The sequence below is a fragment of the Anopheles marshallii genome, chromosome 2 (genome assembly GCF_943734725.1).
Source record: "Anopheles marshallii chromosome 2, idAnoMarsDA_429_01, whole genome shotgun sequence".
Classification (NCBI taxonomy): domain Eukaryota; kingdom Metazoa; phylum Arthropoda; class Insecta; order Diptera; family Culicidae; genus Anopheles; species Anopheles marshallii.
This window is the reverse complement of record NC_071326.1, coordinates 31,707,026-31,720,659: the sequence shown is the minus strand read 5'-3', so window position 1 is coordinate 31,720,659 and position 13,634 is coordinate 31,707,026. Positions and strand designations below refer to the sequence as shown.

The window sequence follows — 13,634 nt, the reverse complement described above, 5'->3', positions numbered from 1 at the left end:
CGCAAAGCGTGAACTCTTCAACTCGACCTCCTATTCCGAAGACCCATTTCCATCGTCTTCCTGTCATTTGCGTTGATGTAGTTGTCAGCAGAATGCATAATCACCCGTCGTTGTGTGCGTGCGTGTGTCGTGTGCGTGTGTACGGGACTGTTGTCATTTCAGCTTCATAAACTGTTTTGTCAGTCACCCAGTCGCTTAACTTTTGAAGAAAAACACCAAGTTCTGTTCAGGCCCGCAATTCTCATTCATCTTCAAAATGACTGTGGTAGATCCGGCTCGCGAAAAAGCGCTGGAAGATTATAGGAAAAAGTTGCTGGAACACAAAGAGGTAGAATCTCGACTGAAGGAAGGTAAATATTGGTTGAGGTTAGGGTAACGACGATGACTAGCGGAATAGGTCAGTCGTCCCAGTGTGTATACATTTTCCTGCTGTGGGTTCTAACTTTCTTGCCTGTCCTCCTTCTGTAGTAAGAGAAACTTTGAAAGAGCTCACGAAACAATTCGACAAATCGGAAAATGATTTAAAGGCTCTACAAAGCGTTGGCCAGATCGTCGGCGAAGTATTGAAGCAGCTGACGGAAGATAAATGTAAGCAAAACCTTTGTCATTACTGCCTTTTGGTTGTACGCTCCTATTCTTAGCCTGTTTTTTATAATTCGTTTTACAGTCATCGTAAAAGCGACCAACGGACCACGATACGTTGTGGGATGCCGTCGACAGTTGGACAAAACCAAGCTCAAATCGGGCACACGCGTAGCGCTGGATATGACTACACTGACGATTATGCGCTACCTTCCGCGAGAGGTTGACCCGTTGGTGTACAACATGTCGCATGAAGATCCGGGTGAAGTAACATACTCCGCGATCGGTGGCCTTTCGGAGCAAATTCGCGAGCTGCGCGAAGTCATTGAGCTACCACTACTTAACCCGGAATTGTTCCTCCGTGTCGGTATTACCCCGCCAAAGGGTTGCCTGCTGTATGGGCCACCCGGTACGGGTAAAACACTGCTGGCCCGTGCTGTCGCTTCCCAGCTCGATGCCAACTTCCTGAAGGTGGTGTCTTCGGCCATCGTTGACAAATACATCGGCGAATCAGCCCGTCTCATTCGCGAGATGTTCAACTATGCGCGCGATCACCAGCCTTGCATTATTTTCATGGACGAAATCGATGCCATCGGTGGTCGACGTTTCTCCGAAGGTACTTCAGCCGATCGTGAAATCCAACGTACGCTCATGGAACTGCTCAATCAAATGGATGGGTTCGATTCGCTCGGACAGGTGAAAATGATCATGGCTACGAATCGGCCCGATACGCTCGATCCGGCCCTGCTGCGTCCCGGTCGTTTGGATAGAAAGATCGAAATTCCACTACCGAATGAGCAGGCACGGTTGGAGATTTTGAAAATTCATGCTGCCCCGATTGCCAAACATGGTGACATTGATTACGAAGCGGTGGTAAAACTGTCGGACAATTTTAACGGTGCCGATTTACGCAACGTCTGTACGGAGGCGGGACTGTTTGCTATCCGTGCGGAGCGTGAATATGTCATACAGGAAGATTTTATGAAAGCCGTCCGTAAGGTGGCCGATAACAAACGGTTGGAAAGCAAGTTGGACTACAAACCAGTATAATATGCTTCACCTGCGCACTGTAGCAGACCAGCGAATCGGAATGCAAACGATCCTATGGTTCGGTTCTACAACATTTTCGTATCATTAAGACCTTTATGTCCCGTAATAAAACCAACCGAAACTTATATATTTCTTGTATTAACAGTACGCTGCTCAAGGCTTTATTTGGATTTTTTCGATCCAATCTTTTGCTTCTTACGTTCAAAGTACTCCGAAAGATTATCGATGCTGTGTTTGAAGAGTGTGGAGTAATCGCGCGCTTGCTCAATCGTTACTTCACTAAACTGAGTGTCAAAGCTCTTCACTAACGGATGGTCAGTAATAGCCAAGAATTGTTGTTTGTCGGCCGAAAAATTATAAACCTGCATTCTGGCACGCTTGCTCTCCTTCTCCATCACCAACAACATCAGCTGTAAAGCGTCACTCAAGGCCGCACTTAGTACGATTAAACTATCATCAACTATTAGCGGATCATACATAAGGCTTGCATTGGGTGCTCCAGTCCGCACTAGAGCTACCTCGATCTTATTTTGAACGGAACTCCTAACTACGCACAGCATATCGCTATCATCCATTGCTTTTTGAACCGTCAGCCCTACCGCAGGATCCTGTAGCGATAGCTGGCATGTTTCCTTCCCGTCGGCAAAATCCCACAGGCGCAGTGTTCGATCGCCCGACACGGAGACGAGCTTTTGGGAGGGAATTACCTCAATCCCACCAACGTACTCCAAATGACCCAAACAGTAGCACTCGATGTTATGGCAGTCTGGGTACGAGCTGACTTTAATTTTCTCGTCCCGATCGCATGTTATTATTAATCTATGGAATGTAACGAAATGGAGTGATTAGCTAACTATCTGTCCACATCCTAACCAGCTATGCTACTTACCGTTCATCATTACTGACTGCCAGTCCCAATATTTGACTCATATGGCCAAGAATCCATTTAGATGTTTTTCCCGACTTGCCCAACACATCAAACTCGAAACAATCGCTCTTATCCGATCCGATCAGAACACCACGCTGGGACAGGAATTTCATGCACACAATCGTTCTCACCGTAGGAATGCTATCGCCTAAAGGAGTGGAATACAATTTTTCTCCATCCTGATGCAGTGTGTAGCATCGTAGCGTTTTATCGCTCAGCGAAACGGCCAACACACTCGCGCCTGGCGAGTACTCGAACGTTACAACGTTTGCCGGCTGGTTAGTGGATTGTTTGCCATTGCCAGTCTCCGTCCCTTCTGGCGGTAACTTCTGCTGTACGACAATCTCATGCAACACAGCACCGGCGGGAGAAAAGAACACAATCTTCTCCTTAATGGCTGTGACGGTGCACGTAGAGTAAGCCTTTAAATCGTACATCTTTCCACAACTAAATTGAAACCGTTCTGCTAGCGTGGTTGCCCCAAAACACCCTGTTCCACTGACGGTTCATTTGTTTACAACCGTTTTCCCAGAATGACGTTTCTGCACAAGGTTATTGCATAGCGAAGAAAATTTCAAATTATTGCCTTGGAAAAGCCCCATACGCGTTGTGGCTTTTTTTTGTTTCACATCGGAAAGCGTTGCCAATAAAATATCCTATGTTTTAACTACATTTTTGTCCGTACTTGCAGGTAATTTCTATGTGCATCACAAGCCACGGCGCCCCAGTTTATTGTGGCCTCATATCAGACCGCTCGCTATCAATTTTCAAACAAACTGCCCAGCACACACAGAGCAAAGGTTGCTGTTTTGGGGCGTGTTTTTTTTCTATTTGAGCGAAAGGTAAACATACAGTACCGGTTTCCGTGGCGATACGAAACCGTTATTCGGTAGCCATTGGCTAGAATTTTCGGGTGTCTGTGGGGTGAGGAACATTATTTCGCAATCACAGATCCGGAATGCCATGGGTTGGCTAGGGAAGTGTGGACTATTGTTGGGTCTGGGAACAGTTACGTATTTTGTGCGGTAAAATTATCCAAAAACTTTTTTTTTCGGTTTCCAAACTAACTTGAATTTCGTCCCGAAAGTGATTTGGTATTCATACATCCCTTTCTACAGGTGGTTCTACATCGGCCGATTGTACGATAGTAAAAGGAAGTTCCAGAACGGTGAACTGATCGTACTGACCGGAGCAAACTCTGGCATCGGGTTAGCAACCGTGCTGGAATTAGCCGGTCGCGGATGTCATCTTGTTGTTGGGACGCGTTGTGCAACCGTGGGCCAAACACTCCGTGACAGGGTGCTTCACCAGTATCCTGCCGCAACGATTGACGCATTCGTGCTGAAACTCGAATCGCTCGCCAGTGTGACTGAATTTAGTGAAAACGTGCGAAATCTCAACAAACCCCTTTATGCACTGATAAATAACGCGGGAGTATTTTATGTGCCACCGAGTCTTACCGAAGACAAGCTAGAGTATCTGTATCAGGTGAACTATTTGTCACACTTTCTGCTGACATTGCGTCTACTGCCTGCGCTAAAAGAACAACCGTGCGATAGCCGCATCGTGAACGTCGTTTCGCAAGCGCATCGCTCGGTAAGCGAGATACCGACGAACACCGAACGTTTTTGTGGTTCCCTGTTCCCCGACACAGCTTCCAATCGGTTCCAGGCATATGCTTACAGTAAGTTCTGTCTGGTGCAGTTTTCCTACCGTCTATCGCAGCTGCTAGCAGCAAGCAGCAACAACCCGTCCGTGCACTGCATCGATCCGGGTAACGTAGAAACGGCCATCTATCGTCACTTTCCACCGTTGGCGAATCGGGTGTTATTCTACCTGCAAAAACCGCTACGAATTTTCCTCATCAAAACACCGCACGAAGGTGCACAGGCCGTACTGTACGCGGTGTTATCTGAACAAAAACCACCATTCTACGTACGACGGTTCTGGGGCAAACGGGCAAGCGATTTTGACGAAATTAATCCACTGGTTCGCAAGGAACAGCTCGCCGACACGTTATGGAAACGGAGCCGGCAGCAGAGCAGTCATCAGCTGCTCGAAATGACGATCTAATGCCACCGGTGTACGAAGATTCCGCAAAAGGACTTCGAAAGGAGCGACTTTCCTTTCGTTTTACCACCGCCGAAAAACCTACAGAATTGAGCCGCTGTCTTGTAGCGATCGGTGAGGTGGGTGAAACAGGAACACGCGAAACAAACTACCTAACCACGGGAACGACCACAGAACGCTGGATTACCATCGGCACCGCACTAACACCGGTAGATTGTTACGTGGAACAGTTACTGCAACAGATGTTAACGAACGAGGAAAGCAAATGTACGATCAGCACCAGACCGGAAGGCAACGATATCGTCTTCACCATGAAACTAATCTGCATCGAGGATCAAAAATATTACTACGAACTTACCGTCCCGGAATCGCTCGCACTAGCGCAACGCTATAAAGAGAATGGAGTGAAAATGTTCTCCAAATACCCACGGTTTGCTCACGCGTACTTTAACCGAGCGGCCAAATGTTTACTTTCCTGGGCACCGATCGAACAGCTCGATCCAGCGATCGAAGGTGCTGGTACGGTGGAGCAAATGCAATCACTGCTCGAAACGCTGTACCTTAACATTGCTGCCTGTCTCATCAAACAGAACCGCTTCGAAGAGGTTCTGCACGTACTCCGGTACACCGATCAACAGGATGCGCCCTCGGCAAAGGCAATGTATCGGAAAGCGTTGGCACAGTTTAAGGTGAAACAGTTCACCGAAGCACTGGCCACACTGGAACGAATCGATTACGCGACTAGTAAGGAATGTTCCGCATTGCACAAGCAGATCGTCCAATCGCGACAACAGGAGGACAGCAAATACAATTCCATGGTGAAGAAAATGTTCGCATAGTCAGGTAATACTCTTTTATACTTAATAAATGAAATAATGAAACAACACAGGTTTTTATTGCTGTAGTAAGCATCTTATCTTGTTTTTTTTTACAATTTCGTAAAGTAAGACGATAAAGGTTTTAACTTTTGCTTCACCGGTGATGTTACATCTTCACCGGCAATAGCAGGTCGCTTTCGTTTCGTGCTGGAACTTCCACTGCCACTGGCAGTATTGGCTAACACGGCTACAATGGGTTTATCTACAACCAACTGTGACCGGTTCAGTTCCTGCTGTAACCGTTTCGCCACATGGTAATCGTTGTGTTCGGCCATAGACTCCACGCTCATAAGCTTACCACATTCAGGACATTTGAGTAGGTTTCCTGATTGGTCGTCCACTATGGTGCTACTATTAGCAGTGGTCACATCTGTGCTGCCGGGACGTACCGGTTCCGGAGACACTTTTGATAGAAAACGTGCGATCGATAAATTTGCCGTAGATCCATTGCTACTGCTGCCTGAACTTGCTGGTACCGCACCCGAGGACGAGGTTGCTTTCGATGTACGTTTGCTGGGAAACGGTGATTTAGATGCCATTTTCGATTTTAAATCATTGCGAAACTCATCCCGCTGCTGTTGGCTCAGCGAGAGCGCAAAATGAAAGTCCTGATGTGATTGGTATTCGTGCTCCGGGATCTGTTTCCTGCACTGGGGACATTCCACGGTTAAAGGTGCAGGTTCCGGAATGGGAGCATAGTAAAACTCTGCGTATGTATCTTTGTAATCGGATTTCTTTCCCAATGTTTCGTTAGCTGGAGAGAGTTCGTTCGTTGTCTCAAACGATGATCGGGAAGTAGATGGTTGTTGGTCTGGTTTTTCATCTTGTGTAACTATATGATCAGAAGTTTCAGGAATGTAATCTTTTTCCACACCTTCTGCTTGTTTATCTTCGCACAAACTGGTTACTGTTTCAATCGTGTCTGGCCTGTTCTCTGATTTTAGCTCGCTAGTAGGAACACATCCTTTTAAAATTGCACTTTTTGGTTTTAGAAATTGTTCAATGCCTTTCTTTGATTTAGCCTCCTTTTCGTTTAATTCGCTTGTTGCATTGGTTGGCATTGCTGGATGATTACTTTCAGTGTCCTTTTCTTTACGATCACTGGTAGAAGCGAAAGTTAGCGAGGCTTGATGCTGTAGGAAATGCTTTATATGACCTCTCGGCTTGCCGCTACCATCACTGACTCTTTCTCGCTCGTCTTTGGCTTTTTCAATCTGTTGTGGCTCTTCTTGCGATTCTTCTACATTGGGCAGATTCTCAGTCGAAAGTGGTTCCGAAACACTCGGACGACGATCCATCACGCTACTAAGCCCTTCATCACCTTCTTTGGCTGTTTTTGATGAGTAGTTTTGAAACATTTCCTTTATTCCGGCACCTTTCGCGCTACCATTCGGTTCAAATTTCCCCGCACTTATGCCTAAAAACTTAACCGCATTATGCAATGCCGTCGTTGAGTTGGGTTTAAAAAATCGCTCCGTGTTGCGTTTGATCGCCTCCAGTGCATCGGCCGCAATGCGTTCCTTATCGTACACTACCAGAGGAATGCTTCTCGTGCTCGACACGTCCACATTATCTATCTGCTGGCTGTAACTAATCGTTAGCTGCTTCGCCGTACGATTGTTCTCATCCAGATCCTTTTCCAACCGTTCTGTCACCTCGGAAGCGAGCTCGTTCAACCAATGATTAAGCGTTCCCAACCCGGTAATGGCATTTTTGCCGGGAAACCGTTTGCAGCAGCCTATGCTTTTCGAGTGAAATTTGGCAGTCACTGCTTCCAGATCAATGCCGCGCGCCATCAGGTACATCCAGCTGCCCATCCGCTCGTCGAAATGGTGCTGCAGCTCACTCTCCGGAAATTGGACCAACTCAGACATAAACTTTATCTTCAACACCTCACACACCTGATCGCCCAGCTTCCCCCCGAGACCTTTCACCTTCTTCAACGGCAATGTTTCGTACAGCTTGGAAATGCTATCAATCGGTAGAATGGTCTGTTTGTTCGGTTTGTGAAAGCCGGCCGTTAGTTTGGCAAGGATTTTGTTATGCGCAATACCGGCCGAACATTCGTAGCCCGTTTTTTCCTTCACGGCGGCACGTATCTCATTCACAATCGACGCACCGACCAGCAGTTTGATGTCACTTTTCTTGTACTCCAACCTGTCCGGTGTATTGTTTTCGGCCGAACCGGCATCAAATGTGTTGGAAAGTTTTTTCACAAACTCACCAATATTTTCATACCCGACTGCGAACGTGTTTGCCAACTTTTCTGGCAACAGCTGAAACTTTCCCTCGTTCATTTCGCGTATCCTACTGAGCACTCGTTCAGTTATGTCGAGATATGCCTCATCGACGCTAGCCCGTTCTATCAGTGGAGTAAAGCTTTTCAAAACATCCGCCACCTCCTTGCCTGCTTCACGATAGCGTGTTAAATCGGCTTTCCCACGAACATGCGGTACTTGCGGTAGCTCAATTTCCGGACAGTGTTCTTTAGCTTCATCGCCTCGCATGTGGCGTGTAACACCTTCCGCTCTTGCGGGATAATTTACAGCGATAATTCTGCAAAAGAAGGACATAATTTATCACCTACCACAGTCACCGTTTGTTCACCCTTCAACTCACCCTCCACCTTGCCAAGGATTGTACTGCACCACCGCTATTGGCCGACCCCGGATGGCTGGGTTCAATTTTTCCTCCACCTGACAATAGAAACAATCCATATCGACCTAAAATGAGAACAAAACAATACAATTAAGGTTTATCACTTTTGTTACACGTACCACATACCAGCACTACCACCCGATCGAATTTGTTCTTAATATTTATAGTCGTTTTTCTGCTCATTTTCACTCATTTACAACACAATACAATCACACACAATTTCACAACATTCGGACTCTTTTCCATCGCAATTTCCCGCCCGAAAGGTTTTGACACTGCCATGGATACGGAAATTCGTAAACACACCTCTGTTTATTATCGCTGGTTTGTGAGTTCAACTTGTGAAATTGAGCTTTTTTCATTTAAAATTACTTATTTAAGTGCATTTTATAGCATTAAAACTTTAATGACCATAAAATAAAATAACTACAATCAACTAACAACTGGAACTATCGTTCAAACTAGCCATTCGTTGGCCGAAATGGATTCAAAACGTGCAATGTTGACAGGGCAATGCGGCCCTCAATCACGTGCAGCCCGTGCATTTGTTTTGATTAGGAATCTGTTTCGATTAGATAGATATTTATGGGTACCTCCGTGACGATTTTTACATAATGCTAAACAAAGGATTACCACGTATTGACCGACTGGGGGTATAGTACGCGCGTGTGGTATCCAATGATTGGACTAGTGAAGTGGTTCCGCACAGTTACCAAAACAGCGTTCAGCAAAAAGTACCTGCTGCTAACGAATGTAGCCATCTCGGTCAGCCTATCCGGTGTGGGTGATATAATCGAGCAGCATTATGAAATCTACAACGGTCAGCTAGCAGCGTGGGACCGCCAGCGGACCCGCTTCATGTCAATCTCCGGCATGACGGTCGGTGTATTCTGCCACAGCTGGTACAACTTTATGGACCATCGGTTTCCCGGCCGCACGGTAGGACTGGTGCTGAAGAAGGTACTGATCGATCAAACCGTCGCCTCACCAATTGTGATATTCCTCTTCTTCGCCACGCTGGCAGTGCTGAAACGTTCCTCATGGGAGGAAACGCGTCACGAGGTGCGGGAAAAGTTTATCCGACTGTACACGGCCGAATGGATCGTTTGGCCACCGGCGCAAATCGTCAACTTTTACTTCCTACCGACGAAGTATCGCGTGTTGTACGATAACACAATTTCGCTCGGGTACGATGTTTACACCAGCTATGTAATTAATGAGGATTGCGGTAGCGATCAAACCGACGCACAGACAGTAAGCCACACAAGATGCTAAACCTGTACCCAAAGCAATAAATGCTATATATTTAATGATTTACTCACCAATCACCGTTTAGCGTTGAATGAAGCGTTTTTGTTTTTATTCCATTTTAAACCACGAGACAGTTACTTATGCTAGGCGTTAATTGTTTGGTGTGCGCTGAAGTCGATGCTTTTCCATTTCCCAGCTCAAAACATTCCGTCGTATCGACCCAACGGTATCAGCAGGATCACAAAAAACAGTATATTCCGTAGAGCTAGCTTCCAATCGTTCGGTACCGCGTACGGCAGCAGCACGCTAGTGACGCGATGTATCTCATGCGATACGCAAACAAAAATGAACGACGTTATCAGCACATTAAGCGTAGGAAAGCCGGGCAACAGTACCAGCACACCGTTCCGATCGGCCGCCAGCCATATGTGGTACTGGCAAAGAAACAGCTCGAGCGATATTTTGCCGAACCACGCGAAAAATGTTGAATAGCGTGTGCGCAGTATGCCAGAAATGTTGCGCAGCAGGATATATCCCACGATCGGGATGAACACCACGTACGAGTGTACCTCTTCACAGTCTTGCCGATTGCGGCAGAAAAATGTCCACGTCATGTAGCACCCGATGCCGGTAATGGCGGCCAGCGTGGACGTAAGGGAGATTCGTCTCGAGAACAGATTGCCATGATTGTTATCATCCACCACGGCAAACCGTTGCGAAATTTGGAAGATGGCCGCAAAGATCATACCGTACGTGATGGTATACCTATCGAGCTTCCAGCGGTACCACCATTCGTGGATATCATCATCCGTAGTTACGAACAGTGCCTTCCACGGTCGGGTAACGAAGATGCGTTCGAAAAATACCTCACTCATGTAGAGCACCGTTACGGTGGCGAGCATCGTGATGAATTTTACCACCACGTACAGATACTGGTACGGATTGGTTTCCGCTATCTGCGCCGTGATACGGGGCGGCAGCGATAGCATTAAGTACATAATGCTGTACCAAAAGGATAGCAGCGGCACGAAGAAGTAAAACTGGTACGGACGGTTCATGCACAGGCACAGGATGACGGTGAGAAAGTTCACCCGGAACATGACGTTCAAAAAGCGCACCAAACCGGCATTGCCCGTCTGCCACCAGTAGGTGAAGTGTGCGTACCCGGACAAAAACAAAAACCCACTGATCAGTACCTTGATGTGCATGTAGATCGGTAGTATGTGTGAAGCTCCGGTCATGTAATAGATCAGTATAACTATCTGCATCCAGCCCTTCAGTTCGTCCGTCTGGTCGCGGTGCAACACCTTCGTGAGCTTGCTGTCCTCGGTAAAAAAGAGCCCGAGGGCGAACACATACCCGACCGGGATCCAGAAGCTAAACTCCGAGTAATATTTGTTTTCCTTCATGAAGAAGTTCGTTCGATCGCAAAGATAGAAATAAGTCATAATGATGGCCAATGAGGCAAGGGCCGATATCGGAGACTGCGTGTCGGTCGGTTGATTCAGTGGCATGTAAGCGTGTACGCCGCGCCACTTAACAATCCCCTTCCGCACGTACATGGCCGTTGCGATGCTGGCGCTAAAAATAGAAAGACAATTAACTGTCTTTGCTCGAATTAGGACGCCGGCCCTGAGCCACCGCCGTACTTACCATACTGCCAAAAATGCATACGTTGTAACCTGTATGATTGTGTACGGTTCCGCACTGCTGCAACACGTACCATCGTTATAGTTCATGTAATCATTACAGTACATGTTTAGCAGAATCTGCACATCGTGCTTCAGTGTGAGCGTGCTTAGCTTTTGCCCATCGGCAAACTCGTCCACCAACCCGGACGCTATCATGTTTGAAGAGGACCAAATTTTTGCTTCCGAAAACTGCAAAATACTGCTGGCCGCTTGATTGATCCGATCGACATCCTCATTGCGCACATTCTTCCACTCTTCTGGGGAGCTTTCCTGATCGACGGGATCTTGCAGTTTCCAGATAATTTTTGTTTTCTTCGCATACAACCGGTCGATCGGGGTGACGAGACGTGTTAGATTTTTCTCATACGCCTTCTGTATTTCGTCCGTCACGTTACCGCGCTGGAAGGTCGCGTAGGTACAGCTGGCGATGATTAAACTTGGCGGATCTTCCTCATGCTCCCATTTCATGAATTCGTCTATCAAGCTTTTCGATACCTCATTTGCGTAAATGTACTCCACACGGAGGCGCAGTTTGTAGTCGGTAAACTGAAGGTCCTCCGTATTCTTCGTGGAGGATTGTTTGGAATTGTTTTCCGTTTCGCTTGATCTCAAATAGTCGATGAACTCGAGCGACAGCGACCGAAGCCGCTCATCGCCGATAAGTACGAAGTGGTTCTGGTTCCCCCAAAACGCAAGATACCGTAGACATTTGCGTGTATCGCTGTAACAGATTGCAAACGAGTCTCTATGAAAAGCGCCACTTTCCAAGCGTATGCATGAATCACCTACGTTTCAGTGTACTTGTGCAGCATGCACCCATATGGTTGCCACTCCTTGTCACCTTTGAACCGACCAGCGCTGAGCAGCCATTTGCAGGAATCTGAACCTGCGTGGGGCAAGGGGATTTCGAATGAATTCTCAACTTCGGTGAAGCATAGACACACCCAATACTCACCATAGCGCCAGTGAAGAACGGCATGATACACTACGAACCCAAGCACCATTGCAAAGGCGAGTTTTTTGGCATTGTTGGCGTTAAGATTCTGTATAAACAGCTCTGCCTTGGACAGATTCCCATTGTTACCCATTTTAAGATCCGATCACGAACCCTTGCGCAAGATTTCAACTTACTTTACCCCAAAATATTCATTCTCCTCCCTACTACATTGCGAAGCAAAGCCTGGAGCCGCAAGAAAACACAATAAAAACTTTATTTTGTTGCTGTCATGTACCGAGCCGTGCATGACATTTCATGTGCATTGGTGTGCGTGATTGCTTCGGATTTTGACCACGAAACGAACGATTGTGACCTGATGTGAATGGATTTCGGTCATGTCCACCGTTCATGTAGTGTGCGCAACTGTCAAGTCAAAATTCTATGAACCTTACAAAAGTCGCTGATAAGGTCCCAACGATCTGCAGATAGCGCAAGAAATTAAGTAAAATGGCAAGAAAAGAACAAGGATTAACTGTATATAAATGATCGCAGGATTACCAAGACCAAACGCGCGAAGAATAAAAATACCCGTATCCCGTTTGTATCAATCACACGGAATATGAGTGTAGGCAAAAAGGTATCGGTTTGGAAACAAGTTACAAAACTTCGGAATTCCCTACAAAACAAATCCTCTCTTTAGGCACTATGTGTGCATTTCGCCGGCACAGTTCTATAATCGAATCAGCGTGAAGGTGAATTTGTAGGCAATTAAACATGGGAAACCCACTATCTTTTCCGTCTTGAACGAAGCGAAGACCTGGGTTGCAAACTTGCTAGGTGAAAGCATCGTTTGCATCATAGCGGCCAGGTTCCTTTTATTGGAGCATCAAAGGTAAATTGTTTCAACTCTGATCGTACTATTTTTTTCGTCCAGAGCAAATGAAGCGTTTGGAAACCATGCTGCACAACGTTTCAAGAGCTCAGGCAGATCTTTACAAGCATTTGGATACACAGCAACAACAAGAGTCTGCAGCACAGACAGATTTGGGTAAGCGTGAGCTACAGTCTTCCCTGCTAAAATGAGTATTTAAATTGTCCATCAAGTGTTTCAGAATCAAAATCATCGTGGAAACCAGCAAAATTCCAAACTGAACTAGCCCTTAAAAGCAGAACAAAAGTGCTCACTAGAATGCCACTACAGGCACAATCTGTATACAGTCGCATTATATTAGATGGAATAAAAACTTTTAAGAATTTAGTTTGTTGCTGCGAATGTGCAGCAAACCTCTGATTTATACGTACTTGCAGCGAGGGTTAGGATTTGTGTGAGGATCGTTTTGGTGGCTAGCATATTGGCGCAAGTCGTGTGTGTATGTAAAAATATGAGAACTTCTTCTTGGTGTTATGATCCAATTAGTCATGCCTGCCACTATTAACGTACTAAAGTTTATTTAACCACGTAGCGACGAAAAGATTTTCCGGGTTTTATTTCGGAACGGAACCGGCCCTATGGAAATCCCGTATCGGTCTTGTGGAGGGTTGTGGGAGTATCATATACAGCCGATAATTTGCCATTTTTATTAAATGTA

The 13,634-nt window shown here is 46.4% G+C and overlaps 7 protein-coding genes across 7 annotated transcripts; 4 read left to right on the top strand and 3 right to left on the bottom strand.

Annotated features, from left to right (window-relative positions):
• Positions 1–256: 256 nt before the first annotated feature.
• On the top strand, positions 257–1,632 carry LOC128709449 (26S proteasome regulatory subunit 10B). Its single transcript, XM_053804446.1, has 3 exons — positions 257–350; positions 469–588; positions 668–1,632. The coding sequence occupies exons 1-3, from the start codon at positions 257–259 to the stop codon at positions 1,630–1,632; spliced, it is 1,179 nt and encodes a 392-aa protein (XP_053660421.1).
• A 161-nt stretch (positions 1,633–1,793) lies between these two features.
• Positions 1,794–2,997, bottom strand: LOC128708788 (tRNA (guanine-N(7)-)-methyltransferase non-catalytic subunit wuho). The gene is made up of 2 exons (XM_053803769.1): positions 2,522–2,997; positions 1,794–2,451 (listed from the first exon to the last, which is right to left on the bottom strand). The coding sequence occupies exons 1-2, from the start codon at positions 2,995–2,997 to the stop codon at positions 1,794–1,796; spliced, it is 1,134 nt and encodes a 377-aa protein (XP_053659744.1).
• A 526-nt stretch (positions 2,998–3,523) lies between these two features.
• Positions 3,524–4,633, top strand: LOC128708489 (uncharacterized). Its single transcript, XM_053803468.1, has 2 exons — positions 3,524–3,585; positions 3,679–4,633. The coding sequence occupies exons 1-2, from the start codon at positions 3,524–3,526 to the stop codon at positions 4,631–4,633; spliced, it is 1,017 nt and encodes a 338-aa protein (XP_053659443.1).
• LOC128717866 (peptidyl-prolyl cis-trans isomerase FKBP5) lies at positions 4,633–5,469 on the top strand. Its single transcript, XM_053811539.1, has one exon. The coding sequence runs from the start codon at positions 4,633–4,635 to the stop codon at positions 5,467–5,469; it is 837 nt and encodes a 278-aa protein (XP_053667514.1).
• Positions 5,470–5,558: 89 nt separating this feature from the next.
• Positions 5,559–8,349, bottom strand: LOC128706861 (DNA polymerase eta). Its single transcript, XM_053801804.1, has 3 exons — positions 8,293–8,349; positions 8,128–8,231; positions 5,559–8,064 (listed from the first exon to the last, which is right to left on the bottom strand). Exons 1-3 carry the CDS (start codon positions 8,347–8,349, stop codon positions 5,559–5,561), a joined length of 2,667 nt encoding a protein of 888 aa, XP_053657779.1.
• Positions 8,350–8,842: 493 nt separating this feature from the next.
• Positions 8,843–9,441, top strand: LOC128717865 (mpv17-like protein 2). The gene has a single exon (XM_053811538.1). The coding sequence runs from the start codon at positions 8,845–8,847 to the stop codon at positions 9,439–9,441; it is 597 nt and encodes a 198-aa protein (XP_053667513.1). The 5' UTR covers positions 8,843–8,844.
• A 173-nt stretch (positions 9,442–9,614) lies between these two features.
• Positions 9,615–12,196, bottom strand: LOC128707494 (N-acetylneuraminate 9-O-acetyltransferase). The gene is made up of 4 exons (XM_053802448.1): positions 12,064–12,196; positions 11,898–11,994; positions 11,071–11,829; positions 9,615–10,998 (listed from the first exon to the last, which is right to left on the bottom strand). Exons 1-4 carry the CDS (start codon positions 12,194–12,196, stop codon positions 9,615–9,617), a joined length of 2,373 nt encoding a protein of 790 aa, XP_053658423.1.
• Positions 12,197–13,634: the final 1,438 nt, after the last annotated feature.

What these genes read in the sequence shown, in the direction of transcription:
- LOC128717865 (XM_053811538.1), top strand. Translation starts at nt 8,845, where the DNA reads ATGATTGGACTAGTGAAGTGGTTCCGCACAGTTACCAAAACAGCGTTC.
- LOC128717866 (XM_053811539.1), top strand. Translation starts at nt 4,633, where the DNA reads ATGCCACCGGTGTACGAAGATTCCGCAAAAGGACTTCGAAAGGAGCGA.
- LOC128707494 (XM_053802448.1), bottom strand. Translation starts at nt 12,196, where the DNA reads ATGGGTAACAATGGGAATCTGTCCAAGGCAGAGCTGTTTATACAGAAT. An exon ending in CGTTCTTCACTGGCGCTATG is followed by an intron (nt 11,995 to 12,063) that starts GTGAGTATTGGG and finishes TGCCCCACGCAG; the next exon opens with GTTCAGATTCCTGCAAATGG. An exon ending in CTGCACAAGTACACTGAAAC is followed by an intron (nt 11,830 to 11,897) that starts GTAGGTGATTCA and finishes AATCTGTTACAG; the next exon opens with CGATACACGCAAATGTCTAC.
- LOC128708788 (XM_053803769.1), bottom strand. Translation starts at nt 2,997, where the DNA reads ATGTACGATTTAAAGGCTTACTCTACGTGCACCGTCACAGCCATTAAG. An exon ending in GCAGTCAGTAATGATGAACG is followed by an intron (nt 2,452 to 2,521) that starts GTAAGTAGCATA and finishes TACATTCCATAG; the next exon opens with ATTAATAATAACATGCGATC.
- LOC128708489 (XM_053803468.1), top strand. Translation starts at nt 3,524, where the DNA reads ATGGGTTGGCTAGGGAAGTGTGGACTATTGTTGGGTCTGGGAACAGTT. An exon ending in ACAGTTACGTATTTTGTGCG is followed by an intron (nt 3,586 to 3,678) that starts GTAAAATTATCC and finishes CCCTTTCTACAG; the next exon opens with GTGGTTCTACATCGGCCGAT.
- LOC128709449 (XM_053804446.1), top strand. Translation starts at nt 257, where the DNA reads ATGACTGTGGTAGATCCGGCTCGCGAAAAAGCGCTGGAAGATTATAGG. An exon ending in AGAATCTCGACTGAAGGAAG is followed by an intron (nt 351 to 468) that starts GTAAATATTGGT and finishes CTCCTTCTGTAG; the next exon opens with TAAGAGAAACTTTGAAAGAG. An exon ending in GCAGCTGACGGAAGATAAAT is followed by an intron (nt 589 to 667) that starts GTAAGCAAAACC and finishes TTCGTTTTACAG; the next exon opens with TCATCGTAAAAGCGACCAAC.
- LOC128706861 (XM_053801804.1), bottom strand. Translation starts at nt 8,349, where the DNA reads ATGAGCAGAAAAACGACTATAAATATTAAGAACAAATTCGATCGGGTG. An exon ending in TCGATCGGGTGGTAGTGCTG is followed by an intron (nt 8,232 to 8,292) that starts GTATGTGGTACG and finishes TTCTCATTTTAG; the next exon opens with GTCGATATGGATTGTTTCTA. An exon ending in AATCCTTGGCAAGGTGGAGG is followed by an intron (nt 8,065 to 8,127) that starts GTGAGTTGAAGG and finishes CTTCTTTTGCAG; the next exon opens with AATTATCGCTGTAAATTATC.